Here is a 27,488-nt window from a genome sequence, read left to right as displayed (position 1 = left end):
ATTTAGTAAAGTCAGTGGCTCAGGAACACACTAACAGCAGCAGCAGACTGCCAGATCAAGTGCAACAACAAACAACAACAATACAAACCCGGATATATTGCAGGAGCTGGAGTTCAACCTCGAAATTGCACAATTTTGTCTAAGTAGCTTGAATTTGAACGTCAGTAGCAGATTTGGATAAATATTTCAAGGTTTATTTAGGAGTATTATCTGAAGAAAGATGCCAGGGACAAAACTTGATCACAAAAATGTCCAAGGTAAAGTATTATGATGTAGGGTAAGATGGGGCAAAGTACTTTGGATGGGGTAAGCTGGGGTATAAAGTGGGAGAGTGGAGACTTAAGTATATTATTGGATATAAAACTCATGTAAGTGAATTAAGATTGGACTTATGTTTTTATATAAATTCAAGTATAATCCTAGGACAATGTCTGGTGTTATTAAAATGAAAAGAAATTTGCAATTTTTGTAATCACTAGAAACATGATGAGGTAACCTTATTTTTTCATTATTTACCATATACTCTACCCCTACACATTTTGAGAGTTTCAATTTTGATTATTACCTAGCTGGGGGGGTTTACACCCCCCAGCTAGGTATTGTAATCGTTCGGGTTCTTCCGCTGGCAACAAACCACTGTAATCTTCCCGTTTTCTTCCGCTGGCAACTAAGTGAAATTGCACATGTTTTGTACTTTATGCACCAAACCCTCTATCTTTTTAACCAAATATCCCACAGAGTTGTGCGATATGTCAAACTTTTCCTCTGGTCATAAGGAACAAAAAGTCAGTGGTCACATCTCTGTAGGATCATTGGTTAATGAGATATAGTCACTTTTTTGTACTTTATGCACCAAACCCTCTATCTTTTTAACCAAATATCCCACAGAGTCGTGCGATATGTCAAACTTTTCCTCTGGTCATAAAGAACGAAAAAGTCAGTGGTCACATCGCTGTAGGATCATTGGTTAATGAGATATAGTCACTTTTTTGTACTTTGTGTACTTAACCCTCTATCTTTTTAACCAAATATCCCACAGAGTTGTGCGATATGTCAAACTTTTCCTCTGGTCATAAGGAACAAAAAGTCAGTGGTCACATCTCTGTAGGATCATTGGTTAATGAGATATAGTCACTTTTTTGTACTTTGTGTACTTACCCCTTTATCTTTTTAACCAAATATCCCACAGAGTCGTGCGATATGTCAAACTTTTCCTCTGGTCATAAAGAACGAAAAGTCAGTGGTCACATCTCTGTAGGATCATTGGTTAATGAGATATAGTGACTTTTTGTACTTTGTGTACTTAACCCTCTATCTTTTTAACCAAATATCCCACAGAGTTGTGCGATATGTCAAACTTTTCCTCTGGTCATAAGGAACAAAAAAGTCAGCGGTCACATCTCTGTAGGATCATTGGTTAATGAGATATAGTCACTTTTTGTACTTTATGCACCAAACCCTCTATCTTTTTATCCAAATATCCCACAGAGTGTGAGATATGTAAAACTTTTCCTTTGGTCATAAAGAACGAAAAAGTCAGTGGTCACATCTCTGTAGGATCATTGGTTAATGAGATATAGTCACTTTTTGTACTTTGTGTACTTAACCCTCTATCTTTTTAACCAAATATCCCACAGAGTTGTGCGATATGTCAAACTTTTCCTCTGGTCATAAGGAACAAAAAAGTCAGTGGTCACATCTCTGTAGGATCATTGGTTAATGAGATATAGTCACTTTTTTGTACTTTATGCACCAAACCCTCTATCTTTTTAACCAAATATCCCACAGAGTCGTGCTATATGTCAAACTTTTCCTCTGGTCATAAAGAACAAAAAAGTTAGTGGTCACATCTCTGTAGGATCATTGGTAAATGAGATATAGTCACTTTTTTGTACTTTGTGTACTTAACAATCTATCTTTTTAACCAAATATCCCACAGAGTCGTGCGATATGTCAAACTTTTCCTCTGGTCATAAAGAACAAAAAAGTCAGTGCTCACATCTCTGTAGGATCATTGGTTAATGAGATATAGCACTTTGTGCATTTAACCCTCTACCTTGTTAACCAAATATACCACAGAGTCGTGCGATATCTGATATGTCAAACTTTACCTCTAATACGTGAAGACGGCCTGATTGGCGCGAGGTTCATATCGGTGCGTATGCACCAAATATGTATCTTGTAAACCTTAATAAGTTTTGCCTTGCCTTGCTTCGTAATCCTGTTTGGGCTGGACAAAAATTTTTTTTCCACTTTTCCCCAGTTTCCCCTAGGTATTTCGTCTTTAAGCTTACTGATATACAGGGATTGAATACGAGTGTCACGGCCCTGGTTAGTGTGCATTCAAATCAGAGATCCCTGTTCAAGGCCATCTTACTTAGCCGTCGGAAATGATTGCAAATTACCCCGGGCAAATTACACATTTGTAATCATTTTGACCACAAAATATGATGTGAAAACATAGGTAAGCAATGAGAACAAGTCCTCAAACATTTGAAATTTGTAGCTTACTACAACCTGATGATGTACTCATCACAGGCAAACCTTAGTTAACACATTTGCTAGTCAGCCAAATTCGCCGACAAAATGCAAATCAAGGGGGTGACACTAAATTCACGGTTGTTCTATTAGCAACGCAAAATCTATGAAAAATTCAGCTGGTTTACTAGCTAGAAAGTGAGGCCAGTTATCGATCCGTTATAGCTCGTTATGAATAATTCATGTTCGACCCCTTGGATCATGTTAATTGAGTTTCGCAAATAACAACGTTGTTAGTTTTGCGAACTTTGCCTGTTCAATGAGAGTATAGCGCGCCCCCAATACATCTGGGCACAAACCAGGCGAAAACGATCCAGTTTAATGAAATGGCGGACGGGTATTCCCATCAGGCACCAGTGATATGTTTTTTCAAAGAAAGTCTACTAATTTGATATGAAATGACATTTTGCAATTTGCAAAGTCAAAATTAGGACTTGCTGGCAATAATATGAAGGAAATATGTGACAGAGGCAATGTGGGAAATACAAGTATTTAAGTAAGAGGTACAGGGCTCAAACTCGGTGACAACTCATGACCAGGAGTGAATTATGGAACATCTTGCAGGGGTCTGGTCAAAGGTCATCTGGGTCAAATCTTAGAATTGTATTTTCTGGACATCTGTGAGGAGTACAGGACTCAAAACTCGGTGACAACAAACCTCATGACAGGGGAACATTTTTGGAACATTTTGCAGGGGTCAGATACCTCCACAACACCAACATGCCCCAGCTAGGTTTGTGGTCTATGACCACCATTTGCCTCTAGTTTCCATCTCAATTTTCAGATAATGAAAGTTTTGGTCAAATTGAAAAAGTTAAGAGGGCGGGTGACGGGAAACTAAATAATTTCATTTCATTAGCCTTATGTTTATAATTTCATCTGAATACATGAGGCAGATTTTTTTTTCTTTTAGCCCACTAAGTACCAATTTTTGCGCCCTTTGCGCGAATTTATTCCACTTTTGCACCATATTTCATCAGTTTTAGCTTCAAAATGGCAAACATTTTCGCTTGTTCTGTCGCGAAAAAGTGCTGGATTCACTATACTTCAAAAAAATCACCCCCCGGTTGGGGGCCGGGCCATCCCCTTGTAAAAAGAACAGGTAGGCCTACTATTGTCACTACCCTTCTCTAACTACGGTGTAGCATTACTTGTCATAGGGGACGGTTCACAAACACTTGTTAGTGGGGGCCTGATGCAAAAAGGGGGGCTGAAAATTTTTGACCCTCCGGGGGGGGGGGGCGGAAACAAATGACCACACATTTTCCTGGGAAAATTGAATTTATATGCTTTTCTATGGGGTTAACCCATAATTTTCATGTCAAAAAGGGGGGGCCTGAAATTTTTGAGGTCTGTAAAAGGGGGGGCCCGAAAAATTTTCGCGATGAATTTTTTTTTGCATCAGGCCCCCCCCTTACAAGTGTTTGTGAACGGTCCCTTAGGCCCCCTAGTTATACTATGAGTACGAGTACATCTATACAAAGTTTTCTATTTTTCCACATAACTTAGGATTACAAAACAAACATTGTATTATTCCGAGTTAGTTTTAAGCCTACGGCATCTCTTCAGAATCTACATTACAATGAGCGAAGGTTGCATGGGGGTCTAGGTGCTATTCAAATTTAACAATAATATATCCTCACATGTATTTCCTTAAACGCAAGAAACTCAGGGTGGTTGTTTTTCCTATATACCATGTATAGGGCCTACCTGGGTTATTTTGGCTTTCTTGTCATTTTTTCCAGTGAAATGGCAACTTTTAATGATATAATGTTGTAATGTTTTTGGAAACGTTCAACCTATATTCAATGCCCCCCCCCGACAACTTACTTGATACGCACCAAATATAAGCAATATAGGGTAAGAATGGGGTGAGTGGGACACTATAGGCCTATATTTATAATTAGACCCATCGCTGTATTTATCATACAACATATCCGCACTGATCTGATGGGGAAATCCCCGGAGGAAATCCCTGTAGGTTTACATGTAGCCGACCCGATATAGAAACATGTACAGGAACTTCCTTCAACGCATTCACTTCCCATACAGATAGATAATAATAATAGTTTTGTGGGAAAATTGTATTACGTGCTAGGCCTATATATAGAATAATACATTATCACGAAAGTCACAAAAAATAACTCTTCTTTTTACTGAAATTCCGAGACCATTAAGGGCTCGGATAGCGACGTTTTCACGTATTTTTTTGATGGGACCTGAGAGCACATCGGACATATCGAATTGCATTTTGAATATATGTGGAATGCCCTTCTGTTATCAAATAATTTTGATTTTTTTTTAATTCGCGATATAATACACATTATGGCAAATGATTAAAAATTGATATTTTGAAATTTAACAGTCCTCAAAGTAAATTGTATAAATCTAATGATATGTAGGTCTACTTTAAAGTGTATGTTTACAACTGGGATGAAAACCGTCCATCATGTGAAAATTTTGACCTTTTCGAGCCAAATTTTTGGATCACGGTCATTTCGAGGTCACAAGGGGTCATCTGAGGTCAAATTAGTAAAAACTGTCCTATTGGCATAAAACTTGGTGAGTACAGTCACCATCAGCCAGGTAATCGCGACAGCCGAGAACCGCCAAATACGGGTAACCGCCTAGTCATAATTCACCAGAATCTGTCTGTCCATCTGATTGTTTGTTTGTCTGTCCGGCTCTTTTCTCGGAGACTGGGGTAGCACACTTCCTCAAACTTGGTGGGTGGGTGCAGCTTGGTATAAGGAAGAACGAGTTTATATATTTTAAGGTCAAAGGTCAACAACGGGCTCAAGTCCAATTGAAGTTTAATTTCAAAAACGTTAAATGACAAATCTAGCCATTGCATTGTATCAAGCAAAAGTTTCCACTGTGACCTTTTCGTCAGACCTATACGGTTAAGAGGTCATAGGTCAAAAAATGTAAAAATTTGCTCCTATGGAGCTCAAACTTGGTGGATGGGTGGACATTGGACTAAAAACAAAAGTTTCCACGATGACCTTTTCGTCAGACCTACGGTTAAGATGTCATAGGTAAAAAACAACGTACAAATTTCAAATTGCTTCGATCATAGGTCAACAAAGGTAAACATTTCAAATTGCCCCTTTGGAGCTCAAACTTGGTGGGTGGGTGGACCTTGGACTATACCCCACGGCAAGGGTGAAAATAAGAGAGCTTGAACCAGGGGCCACTTTGGCAAAAAAATGGCCCCTGGTTCACCAAGATTTGGAAGAACCAGGGGCCATTTCCAATTACCAAGGGGCCAATAAAAATAAAGATGTGCTGGATGAGTTAAATAAGCAACATTTGCTTGTAATTAGATATTTTGGTTCACTATCCAGGGGGCCAGTTTTGTGAGAAATGTGGCCCCTGATCAACTAAATTTGAGATGGAACCAGGGGCCATTTCAGAGTTTCTGGGGGCCAAACGGCTCCCGTCTCCCACTTAATTTCACCCCTGCCCCACGCGGTGACCTTTTTGTCAGACCTACGGTTAAGATGTCATAGGTAAAAAGCAACGTAAAATTTCATATTACTTTTAATTATGGAGCTCAAACTTGGTGGATGGGTGTAACTTTGGCAAAGGAAGCTCCATGGTCAATCATGTCAATTGTCAGGTCAAATTTCAAATTGAGGGCGAAAGCCAGGTCAAATTGCAAAAAGCTGCAATTGACCTCAGCTGTGAGGACAGTGATCCCAGCCAAAGGATACACCCTGATTTTGAGATCTGCAAAGGCCAATAACCATGACAGCCGAGAACCGCGAAATACGGGTAACCGCCTAGTAGGCCTACCTGTAATATGTGGCTACTGGAGTAGCCTACAACACGATTCGTTGGCGATTTTTGTCCAAAAGGGTGTCATTCAGTGGCGTAGCTAGAGGGGGGGGGCAAGGGGAAATTGCCCCCCCCAATATGCCATTCCGTCGGTTCAGACGGGACCGTCGGTCCATTTTGAGTGGTCTACTAAGTGCCGGCCCGGAGGGCCGGTCTGCAAATCATGCATCTGCATCGTCGGTCATGTGAACTTGGGTCCGACTAAAAGTGTCAGTAATGTGAAAATTTGATTCAACATTACTTATTTGTATGGTATTTAGGTACATCGGTGCACTGTGTAACCTACGTAAATTATTTCAAACTTCCAAACACTATATTAAATAGCAACCGTTCTCTTTAAAACATGTTTAAACATTATTTCCTTACCTTCTCTAGTGATTTTCACTCAATTTTAAAGGAAAAAAATACTATATATAAAGGTAAAAACATGCATGAAAAATGGCCCTCCACAACGCTAAAACCTCAGAGCTTCCGAGGGCTTCGCCCCTGGACCCCTACCAGGGGCTTTGCCCCTGGACCCCACCAGGGGCACTAAGGCGGGCCACTGGACCCCAACCGTTGCTCGCTCCTCTCGCTTCGCTCGCTACGCTCGAATTGTCAATATTACTTGTCGGTTTGTGTCAAAAACTTGCCCCCCCCCCCCAATATAAAAATCCTGGCTACGCCACTGGTGTCATTAAGCGGTGGTTCCAAGAAAATGGGGGTCTTTATGTGTGGAAATGCTATAATTGGACGTCATTGACCGTGAAAAATAACTTTCTGGGCAAAATTTTTCAAAATTTTGCGAAAATTCACAAAAAAGTTTGATGCCAATCTGATTGTAAGTTGTATTTTCTCTGAGCACAACTAGACTAAATCCCCCAGTCCTTCAACATCTACGCACGGTCATCGGGTTGTGCTGAATAAGGCAACGTAAAGTAGGTATGCTAGGTGAATTCAAATTTGCCATCAAACTGCATCATTTTACATATCAAATTAAAGCCCTTGAGTAAAGAAAGCCAAAACTGAAAACATTTTTGTCATAGCACTTTCCGTAACAAAGTTACATCTTGTCAAAGATTGACTTTCATCAAAAAGATTCTGCTAGCAAAATTCCCCAAAACGGCATTTAGGGGTGTTTCTAGATCTTAGTCTCACGGCGATAGCAGCTTTTTTTAATGGAACTGCTATCAAAATCCCTCTAAAATTCCAGGCCATGTGCGACTTGATTATCACCATAAAAAATCATACATTTGGGTCAAGTGAAGTATAGAAAACGTATTTATGTAGGTTTCCCTCACCGACCTATTCTCGAAAAAATTCAAATTTCTATGTAAATGCATTGTGTTTGGGCCCCGGTCTCGGCGAATTTCGCTGACTAGTAAATGTGTTAACTAAGGTTTGCCTGTGATACCTACGTAAAGGATTGTGGGTAATAAAAGACGCCGCAATTCTGGGCCTGGAAGGATTCAGGCTAGAGCACAACATTGCTTTTTGAAATTTAACTGCATTTGCTTCAAAAAATGTATCATTTGTGTGTTAGCAATCTTGACAGTAGTATATAGCGGTGGTGCCAGGGCCAGAGGGGGGGGCATGTGGAAAATTTCTCCCCATCATGGACCCAAGCCCGGGAACCTATCCGTGCAGGTCGTCACCAAAATAATGATTACACATTACGTAACAATAATTTGAATGTGACAAAGCATTTCAATTTTTTTTTATATTTTATTTAAATTTGTTTCAGGGGGCAAAGCATGGGGCCAGATAAAAGGAAAACAGGAACAAGCACTAGACGATATTAATCTGGTAAGTTTGATAGTTTGAAAATGGAAGTTGTAGGTCTTGCGCTTATTTCTTTTAAAGCCACATTATAACATTTGCTGAGGAAGACGCCCTCACTGAATTTTTAAAATTCCTTTTTTATACACGATTAAATTGTACTTTAGTAAACCAATATACCCTGCAAAAATCAAGACTCTAGGTGCTGTAGTTTTGTCAAAATCCGAGATTTTGAATAAAACGCCGGATTCGGCGCTTTATTATTACGACGGAATTATTAGTCGAACGCATACACGATGTTCATAACACACAGTACGTACACGGCGTGCGGGACGGTGATATGCACAACAAAGGGTCGTACCACAACATGACCGAAGGAGTGGTACGTAATGGCGACATGTGCGCTGGTAGTAAATTCCAATTTTCTTTGCTTTGCCGTAGTTGTTCGGCTCAAAAATAAAAGGGATATATCTGACAGTAAAAGCTAACATTTTATGGCAAAGAAATGCTAATCTATTTTGTTATAAAATGTTATAATATGGCTTTAATATAGTTCTGCGATGATGTCGGCTTCACTATCTTCGTCATCGGCACATTGCTTCATACTATAATTTCTATAATGCGCTGTATAGCAACAAATTGTGGTCGCTGACGTTGACCCTCTTGACTCTTGGCTGTCCTGTACGTATGTAAGGGTTCTTGAAAATTGAAAGAACCCCGATCCTTTCCAGTTCTATTTTTGGCCTTCCAGAGCCTTTTTCCGTTCTTCATAGAACCATCAATAGGTTCTACGTACACACGACAGCTCAAGATTTTTTCAAGTATATACTACTTGCATGTATCACTGTGCATGCATAATATATGAATTAGATATAATAACAGAATTACTTTTCGGCACTTTGCACAATCTTGCCGTCAGTGTGCACACCGGTGGTACGTGAAAAAAGGTTTCTTGCGTATCAAATTGGAACTGTTCGTTTGAATTTTCAACCCCTAACACTAGGATCCATGCACAACATGCTCATCTATCAGGGGCACAGTTCTTTAACCCCAATACATTTGTACATTCATTGAATAACCTTTGAAAATTTGGGTACAAAAACTCATACTCTGCAACTTGAGATCAACTTTTATACTATGCTTGTTTAATTGAGGTTATTGAACTATGCCATTAGGATGAGGCCATTGTGGTCCATAGTGATATAAAGTAGATTTCAATAAATCGAATAGAAACCACAATTTTGGTTTACTAGGAAAATTCAGCCAATATGTTATCAAATTTCTAGATTGGCAATTGCAATATTATGACGACGAGACAGGTTTGGATGACCTTTATGTTTAAAGGTCAAGAAATAATATCCAAGTGTAGACCTCCTAAGGCAAAGAAATGGCACATTTTAAGTTGACTTGATATCTCACGTGCATATTTGACCGATAATAACCTGTGTTGTAAGATCAACGCAAAATACTAGTAATAGACCTATGATTTTATAAATTATATAATTGTGGAGTTAACAATAAAAATTAATATAAATAATAAGATCATTGCGAAAATTTGACGGTGTTTCGGACTGACGGGGTGTCCCCTACAAAACAGAGGACGAACACCTTCGTTAACTTAAAGTAAGCCAAAAAATTAAGGTACCAGTTATCTTCACCCATGTATATCCTAAACAAAGAATGTCCATATTAATACAAGCAGCCAATACCTGGACTCTTTAGCTCTGATTTAAAGACCTTATTTGTTGAAAATGGTTGAGAATTAAAGAACGGTGATCTAAACCCTATGGAAGAAACGAAATCCAATGTTGCACTTTTGTGTTCTAATCAATAAAAGCACCATTCACTTGTTTCAGAACGCTTTGTGTACTACAACTTTTGAATTTGCGTCTTCCGTGGGTTTTTAGATCGCCGTGTCTTTATTTCGGGCTTTATTTCTTACGAACGATTGAACGATTTCAACAAATGAGGTCTAAATTCGAGCTAATTATGATATATTATCTGTCTTTGTGTAGGATATACAAACATAACTGGTACCTGAATTCTTTTGCTTATGTATATCATGATATCGGGCATTATATGCAGGAAGGGGGGGGGGGGGGTCTTTGCACGTCGCGAGAGATGAGCAACGGTTGATTATTTCCAGGATTGTTTCCGGGGGGGTCCGGGTAGAATCCACGGATGGATTTTATGAAACTTAATTGTCAAATGTTCACCCAACTTTTCGTTGACTTTTGTATTTGTTTTGATGAGTTGCAATCTATAAACTATCTATCACATGACTTTTAATACATATCCTAACCCAAACGCCTCGTATTTGCGATAATGATGTTTTGAAACCAGTCCATGTAATCAGTTGTTATCTAAGTTCCTTGTTCCTCCAACATGTTCAAACCATTGTTCCGTTTCCTTTCCTGTTATGTTACTCGTCTTTCATTTCCGTGTTTCATCGAATACTAGTATTCTAGACACTCATCCACCAGCAGGCCTGCACCCCCCCAATTTGCCAAAGTGTACAAAAAGTCCCCAAAAAATCAGGTTTTTTACGGGTTTTTCGTCAAAAAAGGTCCAAATTTTGGAACGAAAGCAAGTTTTCACAAAATCGCCCCCCCCCCCTTGGGAAAAGAGTCCACTTTTTCAAAATCAGCACCCCCCCAAAAAAAATCCTGCGTACGGGCCTGTCCACCAGGGTTCGGTTTTTGTTGCCGCGGCAAACTGGCAAAAACCTGTTTTTTGCCAGGTTTAAACCGGCAAGAAAAAACTGGCAAAAACTCATAATAAAAAGTCACTTAAATATTTAAAAAGTAACACAGAAAGCTCATAAACAGTAACACACAACTTTTAATGAATCAGTCAACATCTTTTTTGTCTCATCAAGTCCTTATAAAATGAAAAAGTTTTGAATTTGATATGCCACATTTCAGTCAAATGCACAAGTGAGCAATGAAAACGCATGCCTTTACTTTCTTATAATGTTACAGTTGTTACTTATACCGTAATTACAAAATCTGGCCTTGTTACATTCAGGAAATTATTTTTGTAATGTATTAAATAATTTGTTTTCAGATGAAAAAAATGAATTATAAATCACTTTTTTAGTTATTGCCATTTTTGCCGGCAAAAACTGTTTTTGCCAAGTGGTTAAAACCGCGGTTTTTTCCACATGCGGCAAAAACCTGCAAACCCTGTCGCATGTCCTCCACTATCTTGCACTATATTTCATTGTCGATTTTGGAAGGCCCTATACCGTAAAATGGGGTCGGTCAGCGGGGTAACTTTGGTCGGTCAAATATTTTTTTCAAATTGTCATATTTCCAAACAGCAATATTGTTTGGTCATATTTGGTGTCAATTTGTTAAGAAATATCTTTGGAAGATAGTCTCTCATGTCCAATTTCCTTGAAATTGACAAAATATATAGGATTTTGACCAAAATGACCATTTTGTAAATTTTTTCAGAAAAATAAAAATCGATATTTGTGAACAAGGATGTCTGCATGCTTGATTAATTTTGCAAGGGTCAAATGTCACAAGAAACAACAACTTGCCCATTTACAGCGAAGATCAATGTTTTTGATTTTTTCTTCTTCATGTAATGAAGGGTAACTTTAGTCCGGTTATTTTTAACCCCTAGGGCACCCTTAAAAAATTATAAAAAGATCTTTTTCAACTTCAAGGTGTAGAAGGAAACCCTAATGTCGTAAAAAAGAGATAATTAGAAATATAAATGGTTATGTTGGGAAGCAGTGGTTTAAAAACTCTGAAAAGTGCCCAAAGTTACCCCATAGCGGTATGTTGTCCTTCTTGATGAACTTTTTCAGCTTATCCTTATTTTTTCTTGAAAAAATGTTAAAAAATGCTCATTTTTGGTCAAAAATTCCATATATTTTGTCAATTTCAAGGAAATTGGGCATGAGAGACTATTATTTCTTCCAAAGATATTGTTTCATCGTCAGTTGTGCTTATAATTTACATGAATATTTCTGCATACTATTTCTTGGTGTGTGTTTTTTAATATCATTTGCAGGAAGTTGTTCAAAATGGCGATTACAAAGATGTTGAAGATCTTGATGAAAAACTAGAAACATATAAAGGTATTATAGCATTAATATAACTAACTCAAGTGTATGAGGAGATACAGACTTGACATTTAATATGGATTATTTTTTCGCAAAATTCCAAGACTGGACTGGAAGGGGTCTGCATAAACCGCACGGGCTAAATTTAATTGTGGTGTGTCGGGAGACGGTGTACAATAAATAATAGAAAATGTGCTTTCCATGAGTTTACATTATGATGCTCATAGCGAATTTGCCTAAAATGGCGGATTTAGGGAGGCTGAAATTGAGCTTTGTGGGGGACACAATTTCGTACTTTATGCAACATTGTTCTGTTATTATCACATTTATAGGGGTTTGAAGTGGTATTTCGTAAACTTCGTTAGCAATTGGCATTCATCACAGCTGAAATACGCTTGCAATATACCAATTAACACGGGAGGAGCTAAAATATGGCTCATAAAAGTTTTACGTACTCAGAAAGTTTGAATGGCCCCCATGAGGTCAAATGGTATAAACTTAAAGTAAACAACTGCTCGGATTCTTGGTTGTCCAATCAACTCACGCTGTTTCTTTGTGTACAGTAAGTTTATAACATTTGGCCCCAGGTGGCCATTCAAAATTTCTTAGTGCGTAACACTTTTCAGAGCCATATTTTCGCCAGCCCATTCGGGGCTGGTACCTGTTTCAGGTTTGGGGTCAGTTTACTCAAGAGATTATATTTTAGTGGTATTGGAATGATTTTTTTTACTTTTTGTGGTTAAATTTTTTTAAAAATATTTTAATTCGATTTGTTAGGAAAAGTAAGTATGTTTTGCCGTTTCAACGAACGAAAACGAGTGAGTATTACCAAAGTTATGTTTGAACTAATTAATTATGACTTTAAAAGTTTAAAGGCCTAAATGTAACAATAATAGTTAATATATATAGCATCATATGGTCAGCAGAAGAAAATCTGACATCACCTATGATGTCATATCAGTGTCCTTGACCGGGGTCCTTACTCCTTGACCACTGAACAGCGTGATATCATGTTGATAACAGATCTATAGAATCAAAATCTTCATCATATCCCGGATCATATCACAGATTCTCAACAATCTGTGATCATATGGACCATATTGATGTGAAAGTAGTTATCTATCATATCCTGTGTCGTTTTATGGATAAAAATGACTCAAAATGTTATTGATGAAATGGTTGCTATCATAAACATCAGTTTTGTCTTTTCAACAGGAAAAATCCGATGCAAAATAAAGTTTTTAGGGCCTAGCTATAATATGGGCATAATTTATGCATATAGTATTGAACAATGTACCCCATTTGACATGCACTTATAGATAAATAAATTGTCTTACTTTATTAATTTAATAACTTCTTTATTATAAATAAAATGACACATAACTATTTGATTCATAAAATTACATTCAACAAAATGATTGAAGAGAAAACACACAAGGCACTAGGCAGACTGTTATAGAATGGAGCATGTAAGATGCCATGTCCATAGCTTCGCAGGAGTTTCCGACTAGCAATCAACATGATCAGCACATTCAGAAACACAGTTTAAGAGTGAAGATTGTAGTGAGTAACCAGTCCTTTATAAATGTGCTGGCCACTATCTATTATAATATAGTAGGCTTAAACTATACATTGCGAATTAATTAAGTTATTTTAAAATAAAATGTACATGTAAGTTAACTCAAACCGGCAGTGTATATATCGAAAGCAGTGAAATCGGACATTCCTAAGCGAAGATATTGAGTTCGTAAGTTCTGGTATTACAAAATTGAGATATCGTGGGTAAAAAGCTGAAAAGACAAAAAAAACCAACGACAACAACAACAACAACAACAACAAAACAAACAGACCAGAACAATTTGGAGTACATGTAATGAATTAAAAGAGTTGACATGAGATTAGGAATTAATGTTTTCTGCTGTTTCAGTGTGCATGTTCTCATCGTTGATGGTTTGGTGGACTGTCATGTAGATGTAAGCGTGATCCTAAAAATGCCTTTCACATTGACCAAAACTAATTACAAGACCTCTTCTACATTGAGGCTGGCTTTCCCTTTTAAAGGGAATTTTTATTAAAAGCTCCTCCCACTTTCAAAACTGGTAGATTACAAGTGCATTTCAGGTCTTACGGACACTTATTGTATTTAGGTTCAGTAAATATCACCTCAAACCTCAATAAATTTGATAATATCAGAATAATGTTCCTCAAATTCATATATTTTACCACCACAAAAATCAAATTCAGTATCCTTAAATCCGCCATTTTAGGCTAATTAAGTACATTATGAGCGCCATTATGTAAACTAATGGAAAGCACATTTTCTGACAAACAATTACTTTACACCATCTCCCGACACACCCCAATTAATATTTACGCCGTGCGATTTATGCAGACCCCTTCCAGACCAGTCTTGTAATTTTGCCAAAAATATTCCATATTAAATGTCAAGTCTGTAATTCCATGCATTTTGTGACGCTTCTTTGCTTTGAACAGCTATTTTTCTCAAATCTCTTTATAAAAAAATCACATTTGTAGCCAAGATGTAAGAGTATATTCATGGGTAATTTCAACTTCCTGGCACGTACAATAACAGAGATGTTACGATGGAGGTAGAACTTTTTGAATGACCCTCGTATATACCAAAAATTTGCTTCCACAATATGCGTTTATTCCTGCCAATTCATGCATGTCACACGTATAACACGCGTCCCTGGTATGTTTTCCCTGGATTTTTTGGTACCCTCTACTTCCTCAAAGACTATTTTTTGGTATCCTTTACTTCCTGAAAGAATAAGGGACTGTTCAATATTTACGCTAGGGGATTGATAGTTTTGACAAAAAAATCGACAAAAAAAGATCCTCCCTTTTTCACCATTTTTCCATATTTAAAACTTAACATACCCCCATCGTCGTTCAAGTAGTAAATTCAGATCCCCCCTAAAGACAAAAAAAACCACCAGACAAACAAAACAACACAACAAAGCATCAAACAAATCAAAAAACAAATTCGGATTTCACTCCCCACTGCGTTAATTTTGAACAGTTCCTAATAAGGGGGGCTATCATTTCTTCGAAGGGTGGGGGGGGGGAGGGGTCCCAAATTTACAAAAGGTCGGCGTCAATGAAATTGCGACTTCCCCCTTTCGACAACAGTGAAAAATGGGTGGTTGTATTCAAATGAGTATAACTTGAGCGTTCTGTGAGCAATTGCAACAATTCTTTTTTATTTAGACATGTAGAATTTGCTCTTTCCATCCAGTGGTATTTTCATTTTTAGCAGATTCCTTACAGATCTCGAGTTACAGCTCCTCAAACATGAGTTTACTTCTTTTTGACTCAGCCTGTAGTGCCAGTCATGAGCTTCACTTCTTATTTAGAGTGAATAGGCCTATTTCACAAACACAAAAATCAATTGGAAATGATTTGTCCCAATACCCATGCACCTTCAGTCTGCAAAAGATTGAAAAACAATGAAATCAATCCTTTCGAATGAATATTATATTCAATCGGAACAGATTTGTCCTTATAACTTCAATCGCTAAGGCTGCGATCAAATAGAAGTATATACGGTATACGGTATTCGCTATATGAAATACGCTCATTCGATCAGGCTGAGTTCACATAGTATACTCCTATGTGAACTCAGCCTGATTTGATCGCAGCCTAACAGATAGAAAATCACTCCTTTAGATCGATTAAAAAGATTGAAAAATCAAATCATTTGACTGAATATTCAGTCAAAAACTATTTGTTCCTCAACTGCAGTCGGCAAGAGATTGAAAAATCAACCATTTTGATCGGAATATTTAATCGAAAAATTTAATAAAGATACCGAACACTTTGTCACTCACAACGGTATAGACTAGAGTGGCAAGTTTTCCGTGTCACGGAAAAACGGACAAATTCACGAAATTTCAGAAAAAAACGGAAAACACGGAAATTCGCAGAAAACGTGTTTAGAAAAATAAAAATGAAGAAAAAATAATGAGATATGAGGTTAAAATAATGAAAATGAAGTCCGTCTTCAAAGATATCAGACTTAAAACAACTAAGAAGATAATTCAAGTAACTTCTTTTTACCCCGAATGTGAACACGGAATTGAAATTACATCACGGAAAATCACGGAATTTAGTATTTAAGACCAAGCACGGAAAATCGCGGAATTCGGTGTTTTAAATCACGGAAAAGTTGCTACTCTGCATGGTATACATGTAGACCTATTACAGCGTTCATATCGTCCCTTCAAGATTTATATAATGAGTCAAAAGCGGAAAAGAAAGGGGAACCGTGCTATATTTTACTCTTAATAGGACCTATTTCGATTTACATTAAATGTCGTTGCATATAGATATTGCCAAAATCATATAGCTATAGCTAAAAAACAACAAAACACCGTTCCCCCCACACGCACATTTGTCAAAAATCCACTGTTATATGACCAACATTTATATAGTTTGAACACTTTACACATTTTCGGTTATATAACCGACTAAATTCAAATACATAAAGATATCAAAAAAAAAAAAAAAAAAAGATGAAGAAAAAAAAGAAGAGAGAAAACCCTAATAAAGTTGGGTACACTCATGTACAGATTTAAGGTTAAATATCGATGCTAATTATTATGATCACGATGATGGTTGCTAGGGTTATTTTATATAATGGGACTGCATCAATACAGGTCATTTAAGGACGCATCTGGCTCGTAATGAGTCATGAAGGACTAGATGGAATCAGAATGAGAGAATTAATCACTGGTTACGAAATGTCCATTTATCATTCTATCATCGTATCATTCATTTATAGTCAATTATGTTATCATACATTTTTATTTGTTGATGAGATGGTTGCGAGACCGGCACATATAAATGAGCGACTGTGTTTCAGCAACTAAACTAAAAAAAACCGGCTATATAGGCCTATCAGAAATATTGAAATATATTTCCATATTGTTTCATATCAATACAAACATTGTTCTTTTCTGTCAAAAATGACACCGAATTTGTGACCATAACTTATGGTTGAGTAACTGTCTTTGAAAGACAATGAGGTCTCAAACAAAATGTGCCAAATCTGCCATTTACTGCGCCATTTGCACCAGTATATCACACTGTTTCATTGAAACAATCGCCACTTTAGTAACGAGTAGAGAGCCCATACGCGTTCACAACAGTATTGCATCTCCTTATCATGCTTCTTATCAACCTGGCCACATACTCGTCAGGGATGGCATTCCATTCTTCAAGCAAGATCTTAAACCAGCCAATGTGGTTTGATCTGTCACTCTAGTGCAGCAGCCCGACCAAGTTAAAGTCCGGGCTATTGGCTGGCCACTCTATTCGTTGAACTCTTTCTTCTTGCAGGAAGTCATTTACAATTCTTGCCCTACGGTGTGGTCGAGCGTTATCATCCTGCAGCGTTCGGTCCAAGGTTTTGCAGAAATGGGACTGCGACTGGCTGAAGGATGTCATCTCGATATTTGATATGCATTGAGATTTCCATTGACTACTACTAGTCTGGTCTTTCCTGTCATCGATATTCCCCTTTGACATTGACATCTCCGGTCAGACGAAACTTGGCTTTTAGCTTGGAGATCATACTGAGGGAAACTCCAAAATGTGACGCAACTTGATTCACTGGATGGAGGTATGCTAGCCTCAAACTTTCCAATAGCTCGAGCCTATCCAGATCTGATAATCGGACCAAGGTTGCTTATAACTTTCTTGCAAATGAAGAAGCGACCAGCAAGAGAGATTGACTTGCGTTGATCCATTTCGATCCACCTGTAGAACTGTTAATCCCATCCTAGCATTTTTCATTCAAAATGATATACTGCAATCAACTTTTCATTCATTCGTTTATTCATGCATTAGCCCACTCATGACATCAGTGAGTGGTTTCGTATACCCGAGTTGGATACCGACAAGGTTGTCTACTGTCACCAACCATCTTTAACATCTTCCTTGAGTATCTCATGATGGAAGCTCGTGATGGATTCGAGGGAACAGTCAGTATATCGGAGGGCGAAGGGTTACCAACTTGCGATTCGCTGATGAAATTGACCTCTTGACAGGACAACCTGAAGAACTATTAAAGTGACCTCACAAGAAGGCTAGATGACAGTGCAAAGCGACTTGGCATGGAAATCAGCGCTGCAAAGAGCAAGGTCTTGAAGATGGGGTCTGATATGGAATTGTAGAAGTTCATGTTGGAGGGGAAGAACTTGAAACAGTTACACAATTCAAATACCTTGGTGCAATTTTACTGTTTATCATCATTTAAAATTGTGCGAAAAGTGTTTGATAATAGTATTTTAACAATTACTGTTTAAAAAATCGGAGGCACTGATTACATTTTCGTTAAAAGTCCCCCCAACAAACCCCCCCCCACACCCCCACCACACACTCAATTTGTTTGAATTTTGAAGCAAAAAATCCACTTCCACCAAGTAGCTTTTATAATTGGTTTTAATGCAGTATTAAAATAAAAACAACATTTTTTCATTTGTATGGCAAAAAAGCGAACGTTTTAAATCACATGATAACCATTTTTTTAGTTTTTAATTTTAATGTGCACACCGGCTATATATTGATGCAATATCTCCGGGAAATATTTGGTTCCTTCTCACCATCTCTCATAATAAACCAGACGATATATCACCGTGACACATATCTACCGTCTACCTGAAGGCGCCAAAGTAGAGAACTTGAAAAAGCACGTCTCAACATAATCTCATGCACAGAATAAACAACTGAGAAAAGAAAACCCGATGTGCCAGCGGTATTTAGAACTGTGCAATTTGGTGACGAGACTGCACTTTGATTTATGTGCCAAACCATGGTGAAAACACGACACATTTGGTGTCAAAGTCAGCGAAGCCAAAACGATACACACAGATTAGCTTTCATAATATATGCAATAGCTATCATCATGATCATCTAATATCATATGACCAAACCACATTGAAATATTACTATGGACCACAATGGCCTCATCCCAATGGCATAGTTCAATAACCTCAATTAAACAATCATAGTGCAAAATTTGACATCAAGTTTCAGAGTATGAGTTTTTGCACCCAAATTTTCAAAGGTCATTTAATGATTGTGAAAATGTATCGGGGTTAAAGAACTGTGCCTTGATAGATGAGCATGTTGTGGATCCTATAGTGTATTAAGGTGGGTGATATTAATCAAAAATAAGAACCGTTCCAACGACACGCGGAACAATTAGTTTGTAGAACAAGATATGTGACCGTACAGCACGAATGAGCCGTAAATGTCCTCAATTGTATTCTGAGTTACAGTGTAAAATGGGCATGAAGGTCGTATTCATAGGTACCTCAATTTGGTGCTACGTGTACCTCATTTAATGAGATACACGTAGCACCAAATTGAAATACCTATGAATATGACCTTCATGCCCATTTTACACTGTAACTCAGAATACAATTGAGGACATTTACGGCTCATTCGTGCTGTACGGTCACATATTTGAAAGAGTACAATTTTTTGTCTCACTTTTGACCATGGTCACTGCATAGTACTATACACGCAACAAAATGGGAGTCTTCCGATTGATCTATGAGCCACTCTTCGGTGAAGGGCTGAATGCTCATGGCTATTCCATATAATATCCACACTACCCCTGTGTAGGATTTTGGAAATATCTTCCACAGGGGGAGTATGAATTTCAAATGGAATGAACACATTAGGCAGCTCCTTTTGAATTTCATACACCCTCTGAGAAAGATTCAACCCAAATCTTCCACAGAGGGAGGGTGAGTGTCAAATGGAGCTGCCTAATGTGTTCATTTCACCGGGTCATTTCATTTGCAATTCATACTCCCACTGGTGCAAGATGTTTCTTGGGGTAGTGTGGATTTTGATAAAATATGAAAGAACTGACTAGTTTAAAAAAATTGTAGGGCCTATACGGTTTTTAATGTTGGTGTCATACTCATACTAGTGAAAAAAAAACCCTCCGTTTTAAACATAATTGACCATGTTCCTGGTGTGTGAAAACGGGTCACAAATTTACTTTGATTTACGGGGATAGTATAAAACAATCGGATGCACAATATGCACACATGTATGGTTAATATAAAATGGTCAATGATGTACCGTGATCGTCATTGTAATAAATGCAACGTTGTCACTTTAGATTAACATCAATTGCAGTTATGAATTCAAATGAGGCACGTGCAGTAGCATGGCCAGCGTGGGTGGGTGGGTAGAGTGCCCCCTGACAAAAAGTGAAAGAGAAAAGTGCCCCTCTGACAAAAAAAAAATGAAAGAGAAAATCGGGAAGGTAAATAGCTTGTGTCCCACAAAAATTCAACCCGCTCATGGGCCAAAATAGTGCAAGATACCAATTATTTTTGAGCGCTACGCGCGCCCATTGTCACAATTTTTCACCCCGATCATGGGCCAAAATAGTGTACAATACAAAATCTTGTGAGAAGGGATGTGGAAATTCCTTTTCCAAAAGGCAACAGTGACATATTACGGGCAGTCATCAACGTAGACAGCCTTCCATTTCATCATTAACATCACTTGCAAAGAAAGTAAACATACTTATATTATGATACTATTTTTGCACCATAATGTATAAGGAAATTCCATCGATATAGCTCGTTGGTGATTTCAAAAACTTTTTGATCCCACCCCCTCGTAATAGTGTTTTAATTTAGTAATTGTTTGCCAAACATTTATTTAATTCATTTATATAATATACATTGCTAATAAAACGTTTGTCTAACAATTGCCAATCGCAATGTTTGTCAAACATTTATAGTGAAACGGTTTATAGTGAAACGGCTAAGGGCTAAGGCTATATTAAACATTTTCGTAAACGTTTGTGATCACTAAAACTTTAGATATTAAACACATGATGTTTTAAACGTGTTTACAAATCAAGGACAGGAAAGTTTTCAATCTCTAGACACTGTTTTTGCCGCTAGTTTAATATAATGTTTCGCGTATAAATGATATAAACGCAACCGTAACTTTTTCTTGTTATTTTATTTCTTATTTGTCCAGGCAAGTTCATCGAGTATGATTTGGATGGCTCTGGTGATTTAGGTAAGTATATTGATATAGGAAGAGATTTGAATGCGACTGGCCAGAGAAGATTGTCTGACCTAAAGGTCAATTGTATCGAGATTGTGTAAAGATTGATTGTTATCATTCTTTATTTGTTACAGCCTCGCCAAAATGCAACATTAAAAGATCCACCTAATTTGTAGCTTAAGGTGGTACTACACCCCTGGTCAATTTTGTGCCTATTTTTGTATTTTTCTCAAAAATTAAAGTGCATTGGTGACAAGTTTTTTTTTATTCCCTGTGCTTGGAACTGATGGAGGGAGAAATGACATACATAATAGAGAGCTTGCGAAATGGCGTTACTTTAACTTTAACTTTAACGTCTAGAGGATTATAGAGGATTATGTATTCAAAACCAAGGTGGTTTTGAATACATAATCCTCTATAATCCTCTATACGTTAAAGTTAAAGTTAAAGTAACGCCATTTCGCAAGCTCTCAAATGAGCCATCAGTTCCCAACGATCATGAACAATAATTACATAATCAAAATATTATTTTTGAGCAACAGGTACAAAGAGAGACAGACGAGGCAAAGACTATGGACGAAGACAACGAACACTCACACTCATACAAAACATACAAAAGGACAGAAGACAAACGAGAAAAAAGGATTCATATTCTACTCACACACTTAAAAAAAACCTAGCCATGATCTATACATAATATACAAAATATAAAAGTTACTTGAAAAAAAAACACAATCAAATTTTATCGATGTCGAAAGAAAACTTTTTAAAGTGCTTGCCAAGATTGCCATTTTTCTCAGCAATTTTGTACTCAATGTTGAATTTAAGCTTAAGAAAATTGCGGAAATTAAGAAAGAGAAATAAAAAGTTAATGCCAGTACTATGAGGAGAGACGTCCTTAGTAACTCCAAATAATCTCTCAAATGTGGAAAAGGTTTGATTCTCCTTAGTGATATCATTGATGAAAACCAAGAGATTATCCCAAAGAGGAGTGATAATAGTACATTCACAAAATAAATGCACAAGGGTTTGCACTGGAAATTTTATTTCAGCACAGACAACAGTTGTGGAGTTACAGTCAAAAATGAGGGAAAGCCAATATTTTATCAATAAATCAATAATTACTTGCCTTGAGTTGCTGAATTTTCAGTGCAGTAGTTGTAGTCCTTGCCCCTATAATATACGGTATCTTGCTTGTCACCAATGCGCTATAATTTTTGAGAAAAATGCAAAAATAGGCACAAAATTGGCCAGGGGTGTAGTACCCCCTTAAGCCTGCGTTATAAATAAATAACTGTAAATTCTAGTCATTCAACTGTAAATTCTAGTCATTTCAAGAGGATCCAATGTTGCATATTTGAAAGAAGCACGCTTTTCAGTATAAAACATCAAAAAAACCCGGGATTAAAATTGATGTGTACCAAATACTCTTGATAGCCCGTACGGCCTATAGCAAACGGCGTCTTGAAAAGTTGGGGGTGGGGCATTTGTCAAAAAATTGTCAAAAAGTGGCTGAAGAGAACATGAACGGTGCATCGTCAAAAAGTTTGGGGGGTTATCCTCCAGGATCGATACCATTGACAATCACTGCAATAATTGGAGGGGTTGACGCCACTGGGCAATTATTGCAATCTAGTGTTGCATCTGGAAGAATCGGTCTTTCCATATTAATTATTATGTATCATTATAGCTGAAATGCACTTGACGGATAATCTGTCAGAAGTGAAAAAATGGATTGTCATAGTGTTACTTTAATTGTTTCAATCCTGTGAGTTTATATTAAAATACAAGAAATTGATTAAATGAACGTAACGTCGCCAAATATCTGCTGTTTCTCCCCCATTCAGACGTAACCGATGTGTCATATATGATGGAGAAGTTAGGTCAACCGAAAAACGTCTTAGAAAAAAAAAAAATTATTGCTGAAATCGATTTGGATGGTTCAGGGACGGTCAGCTACAGAGAGTTCCTCAAGATGATGCTTGGGAACAAGTCATCAATAATGAAAATGTAAGTAAATGTATTATGCAAAATAGTGTAATAACAATGTAGTGACCATTAAAGGGGCATTTCGTGATCCACAGCCTCATCCCCCCACTTTTCCCAAAAAAAGTTGAGATTTTTACACCACTGGATACCTCTGGCTACATAATGTTTATGTACCAAATATTTCTTGCAGATTAATTCGTTTAGCAAAAATATCGTTAAATTTGAATTTCGTTCTGGTGCACCAGAACGAAATTACAACACATTGTCTATGGAGCAGTGTAATACACATAATCATGCATAACTCGTAAACGCAAAATCGGAATCAACAGAAATTTTGGAAATAAGCTTTTTTCGTGGATATCTACTGAAAAATGTCATAAAAAGAGGATGCTAGGATCACGAAATCCTCCTTTAACAAATTAATTAATTGGTATAAAAGTAATTGTAAGTCCATCTGCTTTTGCTCACATATTGATGTTATACATACCAATAGGGAGTTCCTGTAGTAAAGACAGATTGTGAAACTTACACTTCCGTGCTAATATCTTCTGTCTGTTCAATTAGCTTAGATTCTTGTATTTTTAAGATATTTGAAAAAATAAAAAAATTTGGTCAAAGTCATCAAAGAAAAGTGTTAGCACAGCGTTAGACCCAATGTGATTTTAACTTTTCAAATTCCAAAGTTCAATTTAAAACCCCATTTCTTTTCAATTTTGCCTCATTTTAGGCAGTTACTTGGGTCCACCAAAAGGGTTCGCGACCTTTTCACAAATCGAGTGGAACGGTCCATTTTCAACTTAGGGCATAGACCCTATCCAATTCAGCAAAACAAAGTGTCCACCAATCTGTCCTGCCATTTCAATACCGTTCCGGTTTATTTGATAGGATCTATAGGTGATGATTGTCCACCTGTTTTTGTTGCACGAAATTATATGCGCGATTACGTTTTAGACCTATGCATAACATTATGCTGAGCATTATCTTTTTCCTAAACAATGACATTAAAATTATAGATTTCGTTCTTATTTCATTTGGTTAACAATGTAAATGTAAAGGAATGTATTCATATAAGCTTGGCCTATTCTAGAAAACCCTAGTTCTATTCACATTTTTATAATAACGTAATGTTTCAACAGTGGGGTTTCAACACAAATTACTGGCAAATATAGCTATTTACCCAATACTTACTGATGCGGATGGTCGAATACTATACAGCGCATCTAATTATTATGACATTCGTCCCCATTGCACTAAATGGATTGATTCAAAAAAGTTTATGGTACCCGACGCTCTACAGCTTTTTATAAAAATATCGCGGGAAAAGACCAAAATTGAAAAGATATGGGGTTTCAAATTGAACTTTGGAATTTGAAAAGTATAAATCACGTTAGGTCTAAGGCTGTACTAACACTTTTCTTTGATGACTTTGACCACCGTGTTTTATTTTTTCAAATATCTTAAAATTACAAGAATCTAAGCTAATTGAACAGACAGTAATAACTTCCGTGCTTGAAGTATCAAAATGTTTTGAAGTACTAGTTTTCCTTTCTGTTGTCTTTCTTTACTTTTCGATATTTTTGATGGGAAAGAAAGTGAATTATTAATCGTGCCAGACTTGGATGAACTCTGTCAAAGTGAAATAAGTACAAGTGATTCGGACGATGAGTACGTCGTCCTGTTGACGTTCGTCCCATCAGTTATAGACATGTAAGAAGATTGATACCACTATAATAGCCTGAATTGTTGATGATGCGGGCTGTGAGACTTAGGCTATTGCATGGATGCGTGCGATGTTCCAGGATTGCCAACTTCATTACAACTGATATTCATAATCTAGATTAATGAGTATCAATTATCAAGCTTTCGTCAGTATAAGCTCCGATATATTTAGGATAACATCGATCGTTATATAGATGGTACCTTGTGGCATGGTATCATATAGCGGTGGCTCTGAAAAGAGCCGTTTGACTCGGGTTTAGGCTCTAAAAGAACACTTTAAGTGGACTGTTTCTTGTGCACTGAAAGATTTGAATGATGACTCTGAAAATAGGGTTCAAAAGTTTGTCTAAAATTGGTTCACATTATATATTATTTAGTTTTACCTTGCACCACGCAGAATAACGCCGTCATAATTGTAAAATGTGTATTTTCTTCTTCAATAAATTCTCATGTGTGGGCTTATAAACGACCGAGACAGATGAAAATGTCAGACAACACGATAACACGATAACATCAGAAAGTGCTTCTCCCCCGATCGATGACGTTAGAAAGTGACAAAATGCATTTAAAAATAGAAAGTTGGCAGTCCTGCATGGCTTTATGTTGGCGAAACATAACGAACACATATAGCATGGGATATGGCAACGTAATCCTCAAGTTCACAACTAATTTTATATAATATGTATGTATGTTTTTTAATGAATTCAATGGTTTGTTGTTGTATAGGTCTAATAAATCTGCACGTGTATTGAAGAGTCCATTTTTAATCATTCGTATCGTATAATAGCATGCCCATTTATGACGTGCACATTGCTGATTAACTGATAAATAAGCAGAGGGGTAGTCCTACAGTTTTGCTCGGAACGTGGGATAAGTCCAATCACTGATTTGTCACTATGCAAAAATTGTCTGATATAATCTTGTTTGAATCCATTTCATTTCAAATCAAATTAATTGAAAGTGAATGTAATTTATGCAGTCAATATTTCACCATAATTCTGGATAAAAGCAAGACATTTAACATCATACCTTCTTTGGCAATTTCAAAAGAGGTGCCCAACTATTTGACATTGTTAATGACCTCATAGCCCACGCCCCTCTTTATAGGGAAAAAATCAAATTGCACTGATCGCTATATACTGTACTTGAATGCAGGTCATCATAGGCCTATGCATAATTCATTACCGATATTCCTTACATGCATATAATGTCATTACGTTAATAACAAAGATGCATCTTGTTTTTGTATTAATATTATTTTTACTACAGAATTCTGATGTTTGAAGAGAAAAACAAGGAGAAGGAAAGACCATCAGGACCACCACCTAAACGGGATCTCTCAAGTCTTCCATGAAGATCATCAGATAGTATATATTTGCATTAAAGACTGTTTTATTATATGTATATTATGCATATGAAAGTTGTTGACTAGAGGAGGTTTTTTACTTGTTTACTGACATCGAGATTACGCAGCGTCTACAACCACGTGATATTTCGAAGGATTCAAATTTTGGCGGGCATTTTATTCTCGCAAGATTACATAATCGTCACAGAGCTAGCGGGATTATTTTGAACGCTTCTGCATAAACTGCTCGTTTAATGAACAATACATATAGCCTATGCGCATGCTTTTGCATCAACTTGGGGTGGGGGTACTATAAATCCACGGTTTAGGCTTATGTACGTGTACATGAGATCGCCAGATTTGAGAATGTAGTATGGAATGTCATCGCTTCTATTAACATATTTGTACTTTTTTCCAATATGCAAAAAATGAATATATATATATCAATCATCCTCTAAAGTGTGCAACCGATATTTTTATGCAAGCCGTAGCCCCCCCCACCCCCATTATACATTGATTTGCACTGTACAAAAGACCGAACTTGGTTGCAAATTTGGTTATGGTGTGCATTAGAGACTATTTACCCTGTCGGCCCTCTCCCGTGGGGCCGTCTGATAGTTTTCATCGAGTAGACCTAAAACAATCCAAATGTCAGGGCATATACTGCAATAAACATACAGTCAGAGACCCTAGAAAATAGCGGGGAAAGTCATTATGGACCCTAATGGCCTCATCCCAATGGCATAGTTCAATAACCTCAATTAAACTCTCATAGTGCAACATTTGACCTTAAGTTGCAGAGTATGAGTTTTTGTACCCAAATTTTCTAAGGTCATTCAACGAATGTACAAATGTATTGGGGTTAAAGAACTGTACCCTGATAGATAAGCATGTTGTGGATCTTAGTGAGTAGAACAGAAAAATTAAAAAAGGAACTACTTTCAATTTCAAGTCTCCGGCTTACTTGTCGCTAGTAAACCTTGCAAAGTTTTGACAAATTTCTGTGGATTATTGAATAAAAGAGTTACCTTACGTATACCTAAACCTAGTAGAATGCCATGCTCTTTGCATAAAATAACCAAGATGTGATATGACATTCAACAGTTTTATTACACCACTTAAAGGAAGGTGACCTGATGTATTTGGAAAATC

At 37.1% G+C, this 27,488-nt stretch overlaps 1 protein-coding gene across 1 annotated transcript; it reads left to right on the top strand.

The window, feature by feature from the left end:
* LOC140136807 (allograft inflammatory factor 1-like) lies at positions 1–27,488 on the top strand. Its single transcript, XM_072158404.1, has 6 exons — positions 1–257; positions 8,102–8,163; positions 12,163–12,229; positions 21,254–21,295; positions 23,131–23,293; positions 26,261–27,488. Exons 1-6 carry the CDS (start codon positions 221–223, stop codon positions 26,343–26,345), a joined length of 456 nt encoding a protein of 151 aa, XP_072014505.1. The 5' UTR covers positions 1–220; the 3' UTR covers positions 26,346–27,488.

This window comes from Amphiura filiformis, chromosome 17, assembly GCF_039555335.1.
Source record: "Amphiura filiformis chromosome 17, Afil_fr2py, whole genome shotgun sequence".
In the NCBI taxonomy this organism is placed as follows: domain Eukaryota; kingdom Metazoa; phylum Echinodermata; class Ophiuroidea; order Amphilepidida; family Amphiuridae; genus Amphiura; species Amphiura filiformis.
This window is presented reverse-complemented; position numbering and strand designations above follow the sequence as displayed.

What these genes read in the sequence shown, in the direction of transcription:
- LOC140136807 (XM_072158404.1), top strand. Translation starts at nt 221, where the DNA reads ATGCCAGGGACAAAACTTGATCACAAAAATGTCCAAG. An exon ending in TGATCACAAAAATGTCCAAG is followed by an intron (nt 258 to 8,101) that starts GTAAAGTATTAT and finishes AATTTGTTTCAG; the next exon opens with GGGGCAAAGCATGGGGCCAG. An exon ending in GGATGGCTCTGGTGATTTAG is followed by an intron (nt 21,296 to 23,130) that starts GTAAGTATATTG and finishes TCCCCCATTCAG; the next exon opens with ACGTAACCGATGTGTCATAT.